Raw genomic sequence first — 17,473 nt, forward strand, 5'->3', positions numbered from 1 at the left:
TTATCTTTATTTTATGGCCTTATTCTATCTATGTATAAAATATGATAAATTCTATCTATGTATAAAATATGATAAAGGCCAATATTATTAAGACCACTATTACGCTTCCACATCAAAGTGAAATATAGTATTTAATTCTTTTTCTTTTCTTTAATGCCTATTGGTGTTCCAAGAGTTCCTTTTCGAAATCCAGGGGAGGAAGATGCAGTTTGGGTTGACGTATAGTGCTACTTGTCAAATATATTGGGTCATATGGGATTCCCCCGTTCTCTTGCCCGATCGAGGGAAACAAACAAGCAGTAAAGCAAATGAAGAACTCAAGATTTAACCGAGGTTCGACAACGTGCCTACATGCTCGGGAGTGATGAGCGGTTTTTTCTTATTATTTGCAATGATCATAACAATTAGGTTACAATTATGTTATATAAAAGCAACCCTGATATAATTACCAAAATAGCCCCATACTGGAAGAAAGCGTGGAAGTTGGGTATCAAAAATGAAGGTGTTTTCCCGGAATAATCTAAGAAGCTGAGACTACAAATGCTTGCTTGCTTTGCTTTGTTTAGTGTTGACTAGGCCTCGAGAATGTAAACTCTACTAACTATATGACTCTACTTTAATTATAAGGTTAAACAATACAATTCCTCACTTAACTTTACTTTCTCTCCTATTTCACTCAATACACTTTTAATTTTTCCAATTTACTTACTAAAATTTTGAATTTATCAGACTAAATTATTTTATTATTATTTTGATATGATGTGACATTTTTTTTATTATTTAATATAAAAATAATTTAAAATGTAAAATAAAAATAGATAATGGAAGTCTACTATTCATTGATGTTGGACACCACCATCGATAGCCTTAAATAGTGGCTGTTTGATCCCAGATTTCATCGGTCGCTTCATCTCAACCCCTGAGTCCGAATCCGACTTTTATTTTGTCGAATCATAATCCGAATACGATAAAAACGAGAAAATCAAAACATCAGTCGTCGTCAATCGCCATAGATGGTGGTCTTTTGATCCCAAATTTCATGGGTCACTTTTCCTTGAACCCTGAGTTCGAATCCAACCTAAATTTTGTCTGAACATGCTCCAAATTCCACGAATAGGAGATCAAAAGTGAGGAAACTAAAATGTTTCAGTCGAGATTCACAGGTTTTGGGACATTTTCTGGTGAAACAACCATTAGATTCTGTCTCAACATGTCAAGATGAGTCTCTCTTTACAATTTGAGATTAAACGATTATCGATTCCTTAGACTGACAGTGGTCGATAGTGACAAGAATGGGTGGTGGTGATGCAACAAATGGTGGAGAAGTAAAAATATTATTTTTATATTTTAATGTTAATAAAAAAATGTCACGTTATAGAATAAAAAATATTTTATAATGACTAAAATAGGAGTAATATGAAAGTTCACTTAGTAAATGTTTAAAAGTTGAAAGTACAATGAGTGAAATATGAGAGAGGGTAAAGCTCATTGAGGAATGATGTAGTTTACCTAATTATAAATGGAGTAATAATAATAAGGGATAAATTTCATTTGGGTAAACTATGTGTTTAGTACATAAACTATCAGTTTTGGGTCGTTTTGGTACCTAAACTTTCATTTTTTTTTCAAAATCATATCTAACGTTTAGTTTTTGTTTCATTTTAGTACCCCAAACCGTTAAAAACTTAACGGATGGACTGACGTGATATAACTCCGGTGGACGAACGATCAATTTGAACGATAGACCACGAGGGAATGAAGAGTCGACCAACATAGTCTAGTTTTAGGCTTACTGGACGGTGGACCACGAGACAATGACGAGTCAACTAACATAGTCCAGTTTCAGGCATATCAGAAAGTAGACTATTGAGATTAAAGATGAAGAAATTGAAGATTCCATAATCGATTTGACAAGAATGAGGCATTTCTCGATGAAACGGAGGTCGAAATCACATTTAGGGGGTCGAAAATGTGCGGGCTAGAAAGTTTGGGCTTCATCAGCCGACAGATACAACAATCAGCCGATAGATACAACAATCAGCAACTGTAGATGTGAAAACCAACGAGCCCGTCCGTTAAGTTTTTAACAACATGGTACTAAAGTATAACAAAAAATAAATGTTAGGTATGTTTTGAAAATTTGAAAGTTTAGGTACTAAAACAGACAAAAACTGATAGATTAAGAACTAAACGCGTAGTTTATCCATTTCATTTTAACTCTTAAACGCGTTTTTAATATGGGTAAAATACATTGTTCCTCACTAACTATACTCTCTCTCCTATTTTACTCACCGTACTTTCAATTTTTATAATTTACTCACTGAACTTTCGAATTGCTCCTATTTTGATCGCTTTGAATTATTTTATTATTTTTTTGTATGATGTGGCATTTTTGTATTATTATTTAATTTAAAATAATTGAAAATATAAAATAAAAATAGAAGGTGGTCGGACGCCACCACCAACCACCGTCGATCGTTGTAGATGGTGGTCGTTCGTTCTCAAATTTTATGGGTCTTGTTTGTTTCAACCCCCTTGAGTTTGAATTTGGTGGTTGTTTCACCAGAAAATGTCACAAAACTCATGAATCTCGACTGAAACGTTTCAGCTCCTAACTTTCGATCTATAATTCATGGACTCCAGAGAAGTTCTGACAAAATGGAGGGAGGATTCAGAATCAATGTGTTGAGACGAACAAGACCCATGAAATTTGAGACAGAACAACCCCATCTACGACAGTTGACGGTGGTCAGTGGTGGCATTCGACCACCTTATAATTTTATTTTATATTTTCAATTATTTTAAATTAAATAATAATAAAAAACTTCATGTCATATAGAAATAATAATAAAATAATTTAGAGTGATCAAAACTGGAGTAATTCGAAAGTTCAATTAGTAAATTAAAAAATTGAAAGTACAGTAAGTAAAATATGAGAGAAAATATAATTCAGTGAGGAATGTTATAATTTACTCTTTTATATTAATATCTAAAAACAATTCGGCTAAATTAGAGGTATATTTTATTTAGAAAGAAAATATAATCAAAATTAGGGAAGGGCATGGGTCGGGTTGGGTTTTTGGTCCACTCGACTCGACCCGAGAACAAATGATCCTCCACCTAAGACCCGACCTGACCCGACTCGAAATAATAAAAAATATTATTTTTATTCAATAAAAATAATAACTTAATTGAAAAATATATATTGAGGGGTATTATTGTAATTATTCTTAAATATATAAGATAAAATTATATATTTTTTCTGGGTTGGGTCGGATATTTTCACCCTAAACCCGAACCGACCCAATTTTTTTTTAAAAAAAACCCGACCCTGGTCAGAACCCGTCGGGTTCGGGTCCCGTGCCTAACCCTGGTCAAAATACATGTAATATTATTTAGTGATTTGATATAATTTTAAAATATCTCGCATAGTTGTCGTGTAGGTAAGACGAATTGAAAAAAATTATTATATAAAAGTTTATATAAGTTTAAAAGCAAAATTTAGTTTAGTATTTTATATTTTTAAATTAAATATAATATTTTCCATTATTATAAAGTATAGAAAATATTAAATATATTTTAAAAATATAAAAAATAATAATCTCATTTCCCTTTAAATCCTATATTAACTATAGTTTATAAATATATATTCAACTATAAATTAACTATTATATTTACCGTAATTAATTTCCAGAGTAAATGATTAAAAATTATCGATTAATATTTACCTTCAATAGTTAAGTTATCAATAATTTATCTTCTCCTCTCTAATTAGAAATTAGTTTTTTTTAATATTACATTTGCCAAAGTAGTTTAGGTATTCTAAAATTCTCTAATTCTTTTTTTTGTCCTTCCGATTTCAAGACTCTGTCTTGACTAGCTTTGGCGAATGATGGACTAAAGAAGTTTTTTTTTCTTTTTCCTCTTCTTTATTGACGTTTTATGTTTATATGGTGAATGACGAGTTAAATAGTATGTTTATTCCAAAAATAGATTTAGTTTAATAAGATATGTAAGTGTTAGAGACTAAAATTGTTATTACATTATGTCACATTACTATTTTTATTAAGTCAACGACCAATTTTTTAAAAATATATATTAAAATATAGTAGTTGGGCGATCAAAACAAAATTAGAAAAATAGATGAGGTACCGAATAGACGAGAGTGGTGATTAGAAAGTCAGCATAATCAACAAACGTTTCTTCCCATGTGCCTAATGGTTCTCAACATGTCTGTCTCTGTGTCCATCAACAGTGGAGTCTTCATTCAATTTGTGCCCTACTTTAATTGATGTGTTGCTCTGTTGTAAGTTGGACATCTTCCAAATCTTTCTCATACACTATCCCAACCCCACATTTCTTCACCCCAACACCTTTGCCACGAGCATCATATTCGAATGACAATTCAAGTTCATCGCATTCCTGATTTGAGCAATCCGGTGTTGATGTATTCTCGGTTTTACTTTCACCACATTCATTCTCCAAGTAATATGGATATAACACGTCACGCCCCAAGTAACCAAGAAAAAGGTGGTCATTTTTTATGGGCTGATTAAAACTTTTCCCTAGAGGAATGGAATCGTAATCAAGATCTCGAGGTTCTCCACAACGGATAACAGCCTTACACCTGATTTCCTCATTCACCGAAGAATCACCACCGGAAAAAATGAAGCAGAAAGCAACTCCCATCCATTGACTATCATTCCGAATATTGAGAGGCAGTGGCATCTTGATTGAAGACTCGACTCTTTGATGGCTGAACCATTCCGGGATTTCGCTTCCAGGTATAATAACATCGAACCTTTTTCTTGAATTTGCAAATGCCTGCAAAATAAAACACCTTTCGCTGGTAACTATAAACACAAATTCTTGAGTACGAGATTTTGTTGAGCAAAACAGAGAGATTGAACAACCTTAATATGTTTTTTCAGCAATGTTAATGCATTGATGTTCTCAGCCAATCTGTAGCAGTTGGTACCTATAATATGCACCAAATCCCTTGAATTGCATACTTTCGATGGATTAGGAATTAGTTCCAGAGAAGAACAATCATCTATGCTCACAATTACTGTACTTGCTGGAAGCTCAGGCAACGATTTCAGCCCCCGGCAATTCATCAAGTCAAGATATTCAAGCTTGGAAAGTCGAGTAAGAGAATCAGGTAGGCTGATGAAATTGTTACTGCTGAGATCGAGCATTACCAAAGAGGATAGACAAGAAATATCATTAGGAATATCTCCTTCACAAAGATTGCAGTTCTTTAGGTTCAGCTTTGTCAATGAACTCAAACCCGACAATGAAGGCAACATCAGAGCCATTGAATTTGTCTTTTCTCTCTGGATTTTTTTGAAGAGAGAAGGCAGATTTTTTCGATGCTTAGATGAAGATCCCTTGCGGCTGTTGAAAGACAAAACTTTAAGATTTTTAAGTTGAAAAATGAAGTACGGTGGTTTTGTTATGGCCGTTTCACTCAAGTCGAGCTCTTCCAAAAACTCTGCTAGCTGCAAACTCTCTGGCAAAAATCCAACTCTATAACATCCGGAAAGATCAAGAGTTTTTAGACAATCCATTTTGCAATCAATATCTGGAAACCAAAGAAGATTTGAGCAACCCGAAAGAATGAATGTTTGAAGAGATTCCATTCCAATTTTGGTTGGAAGATTCCTAAGACTTTTGCAGCCTCTCAAATTCAAAATTTGAAGCCTCTTAAGCTCTGCTATGGATGGATGAACATCAACTATTTTTGTACAACCTTCCAGGATCAGAACTTCAAGATCTGGGGCCATTGTGAAGTCCGGAGTCTTGATCAGGTTCGGGGACCCTCTGAGGTTTAACACTTTCAGCTTGTACAAGGGCTGTTGAAAACAATAATAAATTAGAGAGAAACGAGAAAACATAAGAAAGCTCATTCTTGTTATTTTTGTCTCTATCATAATCAAATTTTCATCATTCATCTTAAAAATAGAATTAATTCTTACTCTGATTCCCTTCCATAGTTGTTTAACGTGACTGTATTGTAACAGAAGTGCAACCAGGTTGTCCGGTTGAAAGCCTGAGGGCAGAGATCTTAAAGGACATCCTTTCCAATCTAAAAGCCGTAGCTCATTAGAAAGATATTTGAGACCATCACAATTTGAGAGGCAAAGAACTTTGAGCAATCTCAATCTTTTCATCTTCGAGAAGGCATCGATACTCAAATTGAGTGTCTTGTTCGATTCTCTGATAACCATGAGAAAAACAAAAAATGAGCTTCAAACTAAGCAAAAACAAATCCAATACCTAAAAGCTATGTTGCTCCATTACTGTGTTTTCAATCATCCGTGTTTGATACTTGTATCTGATGCATATTCGGATAAGAGTATTGTAATATGATATTTCAAGAACTCTTCGAATCCATGGAAAAACGTTAAAATCAATACCCATGTTTTCCTACCTTTGATTGTCGATGATCATGGCTTCAATCATCTCCGTGGCCTACAAGTAATCAAGAACAGAGTATAAGAAGACAGAATGAATGGTTTAAACTGCATGATAAAACTTTTGACCATTTACACCTATGTTTAACATTAAGATAATCTTTTGATCGGAATACAGTAAATAAATCACTTTAAGCAAATTATAACATTTTCCAATGAGTGTGATTTACTGAAATTATATACTTATTCAAATCCTTATTAACATTTATAATCAACTAAAAATATTTTAAATGACATAGTTTTTCAATATAATGAATAAATATATTCCTCCTACTCGATCGAATATTCAAAATATTATGTATACTTTTGTACGTAGGAAGACTTGGTTTTATTGAATGACTTACAGTTTTTTTTGTCAGAACATGTTGGATGTCCCTTTCATCCCACAATCTGCAACGCTTTCCAGGTTCATCAATAGATTTTTCCCAAACAATTTTTCTTCCCATTTCTTGTAGCAAGTCATGCATCCACAATCTGTTCTTTCCGTGAACTGCCACTAGAGATTTCTTAACGAGAACATCGATTCCAATATCTGGGAAAAACTCACAACCATCCAACACTTTGGTTACAAAATCTTTCTCCTCCCCATTGAAGAAGCATGCGATATCAAGAAATATATTCTTTTCCTTTTCTTCCAATCCATCAAAACTGATTCGAAGTCTATCAAGAATTTCTCTGTTGGAGTCCCGTTTAAGTCTTTCAATTGCACTTCTCCATTGAGTTGCATCTCTACCACACAAAAATGAACCCAACACTTCAAGAGCTAAGGGAAGACCACCAGCGTAGCGTACAACATGTTTAGAAAGCTCAATGAAAACACCTTCTAATACTGTCTCACTATCGAAAGCTTTCAAATTAAAAAGCCGAAGTGCATCATTGGGACTCAATGTCGTAGGCTTATACACATAATCAGCTCGATAGAATCGGAGCAGATGTTCATCTCTTGTTGTTACAATGATCCTACTGCCTGAACCGAACCAATCACGCCTTCCAACCAAGTGTTCTAAGTGTTTTCTGTTATCAACATCATCGATAACAACAAGAACCTTTTTGTGAGACAGCCTATGACTGATGATTGCATTTCCTTCATCAACATTGAATATATTGAATACTCCTTCAGGCAAGGTTTGAGTAAGAAGTTGTTTCTGTAAAGAAACAAGTCCCAATTTGTTTGAAACTTCTCGAACATCAGCAAGAAAGCTTCGGCCATCAAAATGAGATGACATTTGGTCGTAAACAACTCTTGCAAGAGTGGTTTTACCGATGCCACCCATTCCACATATTCCTATAATACGGACATCATCTTCTCCAACATCGATTTTTGAATACAACTCCTCTAAACGGGAACTAATTCCAACCAACTTATCATGAACAACAGGATACGTTTGACATAATGTTGCTGAGATCTTTTTAACAATATCTCCAATGAATTCAGATTCATGCCTACAATAGAAATTAAATTTAGTTTTTTTATTCAGTTTAAGAAATGAACAGATATGACCATGAAATAAATGATCAAACTAAGAAAGAAAAGAATGAATTACTTGTTATTCAATTGCCATCCCTTGATGTTAGAAACCTCAGTCAAAGCATTTCGCCATCTTTGGATCTTGTGTTGATCTTCCTTGTATGTCTCTTCGTGTTTGGCAAATGCTTCTCCAACTTTATCCTTTTGTTTCCTTAAATCAGACGGATCCACATCATAGAAAATTGGAAATATTTTATGACCCTTTTCCAATTTTTGTTTAACAATCTCAGCAAGTTCCTCCAAACACCAACTTGAAAAGGCGTAGGTTTTGGAGAAAACGATTACCGAACACCATGATTGTTGAATGGCTTTAAAGAGTTCTGGCGCAATCTCTTCGCCGGCCTCCAGCTTTGTGTCATCCCTGAAAGTGACGATTCCACTGCGTTGAAGAGCATCATAGAGATGATCTGTAAAACTTGCGCGAGTATCTTCACCTCTAAAACTCAAGAAAACATCATATTTGTGTCTAGAAATAGACGAGGAAGACGAAGGTAACGACAACATGGAGAATTATAGGAGGAAGAAAAGGATGACTCAATCTGATGTTCAAAATCAATATATATAGATATAGATATAGATGGCCTAAAACGCAGGAATAAACTAGGAACAGTCCAAGCAAAAGAGCAAGAATGAATAGAAAAGAAGATCAAATTTCCAAAAACAAAGGTTTCTGAGCGTAATTATTAAATACAAAAGGAAGAAAGCGTGTAGCAGTTGAAGCGTGTAGCAGTTGAAATGAAGGTGGTTTCTCATAAGAATCCAATAAGCTGAGACTGTTTTCTTTGCTTTCTTCAGTTCACTGTTGACTAGGCCTCGAGTCTAGCGTAAAGTCTACAAGGTGGACTACTTTAAGAGTAAACTACATTATTCATCATTGAATTTCACTCTCTTTCTTATTTTACTGTATGTACTTTTAATATTTTCAATTTACTCACTAAACTTTATAGATTAAATTTTTTTATCACTCAATGATGACATGAATTATTTTATTATTTTTTCATAAAAAATGATTATTTTATTATTTTTTCATAAAAAATGACATATTTTTATTAATATTTTAATATTATATAGAATTATAATAAAAAAATTAAAATATTAAATTATACAAAAAATCCTAAATCCCCAAATTATACATCAAATATGGTAATATTGTTGGAACCCTTTATTGCACTTCCTTTCTAAAAACAATGGAGGTTTACCAGATGAAGGGAATTTGGAAGAGAAAGACAATGAAAATAATCTATGAACTAGTTGTGTTGGGCAAAATAGATTAAAGGCAGACACTTTACCTTTTTGCCCCTGTAGTATACTTAATTTATCAGTTTCGCCCTTATCATATTTTCGCATCAATTTAGCTCTCGAAATTGCTTAATTGTATCATTTTATACCCCATCCCTCACTTAAAACCCTAAATTAATGGTTTAAAGTTAAAAATTAAGGTTTAAGGTTAGGGTTTAAAGGTTATGATGTTTTGGTTTATGGTTTAAGCTATCAATTTAGGGTTTTCAGTTAGGATTATGATATAGAATGATGCAATTAAACAACTTTAAGGGCTAAACTGATGTGGAAATATTATATGGACGAAAATGGTAAATTAAATCTACAACATGGGTAAAAATTACTCTTTTGCTTTTTTTCCACATTTTCATGTACTGAATTTATAATCACAATTATCTAATAATATATTAATTTATAATTTTTCTCAATTGAGTGTATTCGACTAATATTAACTGCAATCAAACTCTTAAATAATACTAAGTATATATAAGAATAATGTTTAACGTAGAGAAAATCGCCTCAGTGACCAAAAATGCCTTATAATATACGATTTTAACCAACTTTTTTTGGATTTGCCAAAATGACCAACAAAATCGCAATGCGAAATAAAAATCGCAACGCGATCCCCATAATCGCAAATCAGTTTCAAGAATCGCAACGCGTATCTGGAAAATCGCAATGCGAATTTGTGCTATCGCATTGCGATTTTCCAGAATCGCAACGCGAATATGAAAATCGCAACGCGATTCTGACTATCGCAACGAGTACCCGTAAAAATCGCAACACGTATCCGTAAATCGCAACGACAATACGTAAAATCGCAATGCGTATCCGTAAATCGCAACGAGAATACGTAAATCGCAACGCGATTCTGAATATCGCAACGAAAATCCGTAAAATCGCAACGCGTATCCGTAAATCGCAACGCGTATCCGTAAATCGCAACGAGAATACGTAAAATCGCAACAAGAATCTGTAAATCGCAACGAGAATCTATAAATCGCAACGATAATCCGTAAATCGCAACAATAATCCGTAAATCGCAACGAGAATCTGTAAATCGCAACACTGAAATTTTGGGTATATAACTATGCAACAACAACAAATCATAAACTAAATCCCTAAATCGCAACTCATTCCATCTCCATCTATCACTCTCTCCGGCGACATCCGTTCCTATATCCAACGACATCCTTCCCCATCCGGCAACAGGTTTTAGTTTCGCAGCTCGTCTGTTTAGTAAATTAATTTACAACCATGAAATCATCTAATGTTGATCATGTTTGGATAGATTTGTGTTTTGGAGGGTCATAGGAGAATGTTCATGGTGTTTTACAATATATGCCTTTACCTATGAATCTTCAACTAAAACTGTCTTTACAAAAGTTAACTTATGAAACTCTAATGTTACGTGTTTCAAAGAAATTGAATTTAGAGCCCCTAAGTGGATTTAGGTTATCTTATCAGAGAAAAGGTAAAGTTTATTTGTTATCCGACAATGAAGATGTTGAACGATTCATTGCTTATATTAGAGTTTCGCAAGATGATGTTACATTGTATGTTGTTGAACCTAAAAGTAGTGAAGTTGGGTCAGTAGCGGGTAGTAATCAACTAAGTTCTTCAGCCCCAGTTTATGGTGCTCACAATGTACAACGTTGTTATCAACCTCAAAATTTAATGGTTCCACCACAATTTCATGACCAAGAAATTTTTGTTTCACCACATTTCCAATACCAAACACAATCTCAAAACCTACAACCTTTCCCTAATCCAAATCCCAATCAATTTTCAGCACCAAATTTCGGTTTTTGTATTGACCAGTTAGATGATGATGAGCCAACAGAAAAAATTGTGAGTATTAGTCAGTATTCGAAATTTGATCTTGGTCAATACCCGGACTTTGATCTTGGTCAATACTCGGATTTTGATGATGTTTCAGAAGAAGAATCAAACCCGACGTGTAATGATTTTGATATTGGTCAATACCCAAATTTTGATGATGAAACAGGCGTTGCCGAAGAAGATGTTGTTGATGATAATGAGCAGGAAGTTACGAATGTGAATGAACATGTTGAACATCCATTCTGTAATTCATATAACCCTGAAGAAGAAACAGAAGGAGAAGAATTCCCCGAAGAATTCCCCGAAGAAGAGAAAAAGAAGAAAATGCCACGGGAGTATAACTGGAATATGCCAGAATTACTTCAGATACCGGAAGAAGAGTTGGTAAATAACGCAATTGATTGTTACACAAAAGTTATTCGTATCAAGAAAGATGATTGTTTTGATACAAAGGAAGACTTGAAGATAGCTTTGTATACGAAATGTGTAGAGGATGGCTATCAACTAAAAGTTAACAAATCAAGCAAAGATCGTTTCGAAACAAGGTGTATGATTAACAAAAACTATACATGGCGTATGATTGCAAAGAGGATAAGAGATTGCGAAGTGTTTCAAGTTAGGACTTTTATTGATAAACATACATGTTCAAGAACCCAAGTTTTTCCTAACCATAGACAGGCAAACAAAAAGGTGTTGGGTGGTTTTCTGGCTGAGTTAATGTTTTTGAATGACAGAGTATATCGGGGACATGAAATTATGACTGACATGAATGCTCGGTTCAAGATTAGTATCTCATATTCTCAAGCTTGGAGAGCCAAATGTTATGCCTTGGAATTGTTGAGGGGGTCGCCAGAAGCATCGTTTGCCCAACTGCCGGCTTATTGTCACAATTTAAAGCTGAAAAATCCTGGGTCGGTAACTCATATCAAAACAGATAGAGATGGACGCTTTGAGTTGCTGTTTATCTCCATTGGTGCTGCGGTTAGTAAATCAATATAATTTTGTTAACTGATTTTTGTTAGTTACATGCATTTCACATTTAAATGATTATATTTCTTGTGTATATTATTTTGTAGATTTGTTCGTTTATTACTTGTATGCGTCCAGTTATTATAGTTGACGGAGCACATTTGAAAGGTCGATACCTTGGAGTAAACTTATTAGCAGTAGCCATGGATGCTAACAATGGGATATTGCCAATAGGTTACGGGGTTGGCAAATCTGAAACCTCTTATTCATGGACATGGTTTATGGGGCATCTTAGGGATTGCATATGTCCTATTAGCAATCTGACAATCATATCCGATAGGGCAAACTCAATTGACAACGCTGTTAGAAGGTGTTTCCCATATGCTTTTCATGGACTTTGTGGTGTTCATTTGTATAGAAATCTAAAATCAAGGTCTGCTGGTATAAAAAAGCACAAATGGACATACTGGAAGGCTGTAAAAGCTTATCGGGAAGTGGATTTCAATAAGCATATAAACTGTTTAAAACGTGTTTTGCATCAGTGTGCTCAAACACTAGAAGATGTCGGGTTTGAAAGATGGTCAAGAGTACATCAACTTGGAGCAAGATATGGTTTCATGACGTCTAATAGTGCAGAATCAATCAACGCTCTAAGTCGTCATTCCCGAAAATTACCCATTACTATGTTAATGGAGTTTTTTCGAGCCTCTATTCAACAGTGGTACTACAAGAAAATAAACCATGCATGTATTATTTCTTTGAATTCGTAACTTATCATATATTTTACTAAGTATTATTTATATTTAAATTTACAGGAACATTGGAACATCGTGTTACACCATGGAATGAAAAAAAGATAACGAAACGTGTTGTGAAGTCAACGTCATGGAGAGTTGAACCATGTTCAAACACTTTGTTTCAAGTACTGGATAATAACTTAAATGGGCTGGTCGATCTAAATGCAAAGACGTGTAGTTGTATGAAATGGCAAACATCTGGTTATCCGTGTGACCATGTTATAAAAGTTGCTCTTCATCTAAACCAAGATGATTCAAGCGCATACGCTATGGATTGCTACACTACAGAAGTTTATCGACAGACTTATGGCGATATTGTCTACCCTATTCCACATCCTTCTGAGTGGGACATACCAGATGACTTACAAACAGTTTTGCCACCAGCCATGGACAGAAGGCTACCTGGCCGACCAAAAAGTCACATCGTATACCGTCTAAGGGTGAAGAAAAGAAGAGATCGACATGTAGTCGGTGCAAGGAAAGTGGTCATACAAGGTTGACATGTGGATCACCAGTGCCATCACAATCATCTTTTCCTCTACCAAAATATGGATCCTCATCAAAATCCAAAGCTCATATGGTGTCAAGCAAAAGGCAATCATCTTTAAAATCCCAATCACAACTGGTTTCACCTTTTGGGACTGTTAACTTAGGTGATTTTTAAATGCAAACATTGTATTATGTGGATTTTATGTGTGAACTTTTAACATTTTCAGTTGAATTAATGACTCAGGCCAACCCTTTTGACTTAACCAACTCTTACTTATTATTCAATTGTTATCACTTATTAGGCATTCATTTGACTATCGCAACACGGAAATTACGTTCGCGATCAATCTTAATGACTATCGCAACGCGAAAATTACAATCGCAACGAGAGAATCGCAATGCGAAATGAAAATCGTAACGTGAAAATCGCAACGCGAATATGAATATCGCAACGCGGAAATTACTATCGTAATGCGAAATGAAAATCGCAACGAGAGAATCGTAATGCGAAATGAAAATCGCAACGAGGGAATCGCAATGCAAAATTAAAATCACAACGCGAATTTAGTTTCGCGTTGCGATTTTCATTTCGCATTGCGATTCTCTCGTTGCAATTTTTATTTCGCATTGCGATAGTCATTTTTGCCTTCAACATAATGCAGATTGAAATCAACAAAATCAACCATTACATTTCAATCAATTAAACAAGCACAAATAAGAATTATGTTCACATCAATTAAACAAATCAACTTTTACAAATCATCTTTTACAAATCAATTAAACAATCAAAAAATAAGCATTATTTCCTCATCTACTATTGAATCAACTTTTGCAGCCATACATCATTTTCACGCAGCTCACTTCTGAGATTAACCTGCAGAAACCAAACATTTGCTCAAACATTGGGATAGGTGATGGCTCTCGTTCTAGAGGTGTATAGTCGGGTCGATCAGGTGATGGCTCTGGGTGAGGTGATGGCTCTCGAAGTGGAGGAAGTGGAGGCTGCTCATCATTCGTTCCATAAAAAAAACGCTGACTAGCTTTCCACCAATCAGTGGCAAGCTCATCCTCCGTGGGTGTCAGTCTTTGTAATGGAGTGTTGACCTCCTAACAATATAAAAACTCAAACAAAGTTAAACGTCTACTATTAATAACTTGTTTATATATGAAAGTATTTGTGTTAACTTACATTATTTATTGTTGCATATGGTATTAAGTCTTCCCAATCCAACAGACGTTTCCTCTTCCAGGAAATAGCCGTAGGAATATCATTTGAAGTTTTTAATGCATATGTCTGCATGCTGGGGAAAGCCTCGAATATCCAAATCTACAAACAATATAATAACAAACATTAGTAATTGTTAAATAATTAATTATAATTTTGGAAACATTATATAGAAATTCTTACCTTAAAGACCCAAACAAAGCCTGACAAAGTGTATTTCGACCCATCGCCACGCAAATTTTTGCGGTCATCAAAGGCAGACGACAACTTAGTCCAGGTAGTTTTCCATATATACGAACCCCACGGAAACAGATTCCATGCATTTAGGTCCTCTACCAATAATATTAGCTCCTGAGGAATAGGTTGTCTGGCCTCTCTGCCTAAAAAGCCGGCATACAAAAGTACTAGAAGGCATACTCGGACAACATCGACGTCATCCATCCGAGTAATACCATCTTTCTTATTAAACAATTTCTTCAGGTCGTCGACGTGTAAGTTCGGCTTCTCCATTGACTCATCAGGAAAAACCCGGGATAACCATGATGGGCGGGCGATATGACGAGTGTACCGGCCTACATCATCGTTCCGAATCGTAGACCAGTGATTAAGCATAACTCCTTTCGCCCAAAACAAGTATACGCCGGTGGAAAATGAAACCATATATCTTCCTCACCACGTTGTATACCGTCGGGTAGATCGCTAGTCATGGTCTAAAGCCACAAATGGGTCAAATTAGCATCTCCACCCGGATGATGTACTCTCAGCCATGGCCCGAAGCAGGTTTCCTCAAACAACTTTCTTTGTGCAGGTGAAAGCTTCGAAGCAATTGTAGTGGCTAGGCTAACTTTATTCCTTAATGTCAATGAAGACGAAAAAAATTTCTACAAAAACAATAAACATATCAAGTTAGATATACCAAAAACTACACTGTGAAGATATACCAAAAACAATAAACATAAATAGTAGTAGTTTATTCTTGAAACTAAAATTTGCAACACTGTTTTGTCTTTTGGTTGAAATGAAAATCGCAACGAGAGAATGACTATCGCAACGTGGAAATGAAAATCGCAACGAGAGAATCGCAACACGAAATGAAAATCGCAACGAGAGAATCGCAACGCGAAATGAAAATCGCAACGCGAAATGAAAATCGCAATGCGATTCTCTCGTTGCGATTTTCATTTCTCTCGTTGCGATAGTCATTTTCGCGTTGAGATTCTCTCGTTGCGATTTTCATTTCTCTCGTTACGATTCTTCTGCAAATTGAAACTTGAATGGATTGCATTACTTCAACCAAAAGACAAAACAAAGACAAATACTAACTTCACAGGGTTAAAGACTAAACAGTTTAGCAGTATTGGCAGCAATCAAATGAATTTAATAAGAAATCTAAGTGAAATGGTTAATCTATTATTGAAATTACCAGTAAACTTATCATCAGTTTCAATATGAAAAACCTAAAATAATGCAAAAATTTCAAAATAAAAATAATTAAAAAAACTAACCCTCGGAGGTTGATTTTCCATTTCTGAATGATTGTGAGGGATTTCTGACCGTGAATGGTTGTGAGGGATTTCCCCGGAGATGGGGACGAAAATCTTCGGAGATGGGGGATTTCGCCGTAGAGAGTGAGAGATGGAGATGGGATTGAGTTGTGATTTTAGGATTTAGGTTATGAGTTGCGATTACGGGATATACTGTGGACGGTTCAGTGTTCCGATAATTAATATTCGTGTTTGGAATTTGAAAATAAAATACGCGTAGCGATTCTAATGGCGCTTTAAAAATCGCGTTGCGATTTACAGATACGCGTTGCGATTTTACGTATTGTCGTTGCGATTTACGGATACGCGTTGCGATTTTACGGATTCTCGTTGCGATTTACGTATTCTCGTTGCGATTTACGGATACGCGTTGCGATTTTACGTATTGTCGTTGCGATTTACGGATACGCGTTGCGATTTTTACGGGTACTCGTTGCGATAGTCAGAATCGCGTTGCGATTTATATGTTCGCGTTGCGATTTTCATATTCGCGTTGCGATTCTGTAAAATCGCAATGCGATAGTACAAATTCGCATTGCGATTTTCCAAATACGCGTTGCGATTCTTGAAACTGATTTGCGATTCTGGGAATCGCGTTGCGATTTTTATTTCGCATCGTGATTTTGTTGGTCATTTTGGCAAATCCAAAAAAAGTTGATTAAAATCGTATATTATAAGGCATTTTTGGTCACTGAGACGATTTTCTCTTTAACGTATTATATAAATATGGTGAGAAAAATAAACCAAAAGATATATGGCGAGAAAAATACTATGAATAGATGAATATATTAGAATTAATAGAATGTTATCAAACTATTTAATAAATTAAACACGATTATTAAAGAAAATATATAAAATCAATAATCAGATCGTTTCTAAAAAATTTTGAAACTTCTTCAGAAGCAAAGAAATTAAATCTACCATCAACCAGTTCGTTTGGTAGGATAAGCATTAGATTCTTTAAGTAAGATCAAGAATTTGAATCCTAACAATTACAATTACAACATATTGGATTGGGACAATCGTCGCTATATGAATTAATCAATTAATAGATTGAATTTCGGTTGTTATTTTAAAAATGAAATTAAACCAAAACTAAATAGAGAAAATAATCGAATGACAAAAAATCACTAGTTTTAACATTGAATCATAAAGAAACAAAACTGTTGGAAAATATGAATGAATTGATTTATTCAATCATGACTATTCATGAAAAATAATTAAGTATTTTCATGAAAAATAGTTATTTCATTTCATCCTAAAAGTCATGTATTTCCATGTTAACCTTTTGATCAAAAGGTTATAATTTTTAATCAAATGGTTAA

At 34.7% G+C, this 17,473-nt stretch overlaps 1 protein-coding gene across 1 annotated transcript; it reads right to left on the reverse strand.

The window, feature by feature from the left end:
• Nucleotides 1–4,192: 4,192 nt before the first annotated feature.
• Nucleotides 4,193–8,571, reverse strand: LOC120167365 (TMV resistance protein N-like). The gene is made up of 6 exons (XM_039176402.1): nt 8,021–8,571; nt 6,821–7,919; nt 6,434–6,474; nt 5,979–6,219; nt 4,914–5,855; nt 4,193–4,824 (listed from the first exon to the last, which is right to left on the reverse strand). Exons 1-6 carry the CDS (start codon nt 8,506–8,508, stop codon nt 4,285–4,287), a joined length of 3,351 nt encoding a protein of 1,116 aa, XP_039032333.1. The 5' UTR covers nt 8,509–8,571; the 3' UTR covers nt 4,193–4,284.
• Nucleotides 8,572–17,473: the final 8,902 nt, after the last annotated feature.

This window comes from Hibiscus syriacus, unplaced genomic scaffold, assembly GCF_006381635.1.
Source record: "Hibiscus syriacus cultivar Baekdansim isolate YM2019G1 unplaced genomic scaffold, ASM638163v2 tig00111671_pilon, whole genome shotgun sequence".
Classification (NCBI taxonomy): Eukaryota; Viridiplantae; Streptophyta; class Magnoliopsida; order Malvales; family Malvaceae; genus Hibiscus; species Hibiscus syriacus.

What these genes read in the sequence shown, in the direction of transcription:
- LOC120167365 (XM_039176402.1), bottom strand. Translation starts at nt 8,508, where the DNA reads ATGTTGTCGTTACCTTCGTCTTCCTCGTCTATTTCTAGACACAAATAT. An exon ending in GGATGGCAATTGAATAACAA is followed by an intron (nt 7,920 to 8,020) that starts GTAATTCATTCT and finishes TTTCTATTGTAG; the next exon opens with GCATGAATCTGAATTCATTG. An exon ending in ATGATCATCGACAATCAAAG is followed by an intron (nt 6,220 to 6,433) that starts GTAGGAAAACAT and finishes CATGGTTATCAG; the next exon opens with AGAATCGAACAAGACACTCA.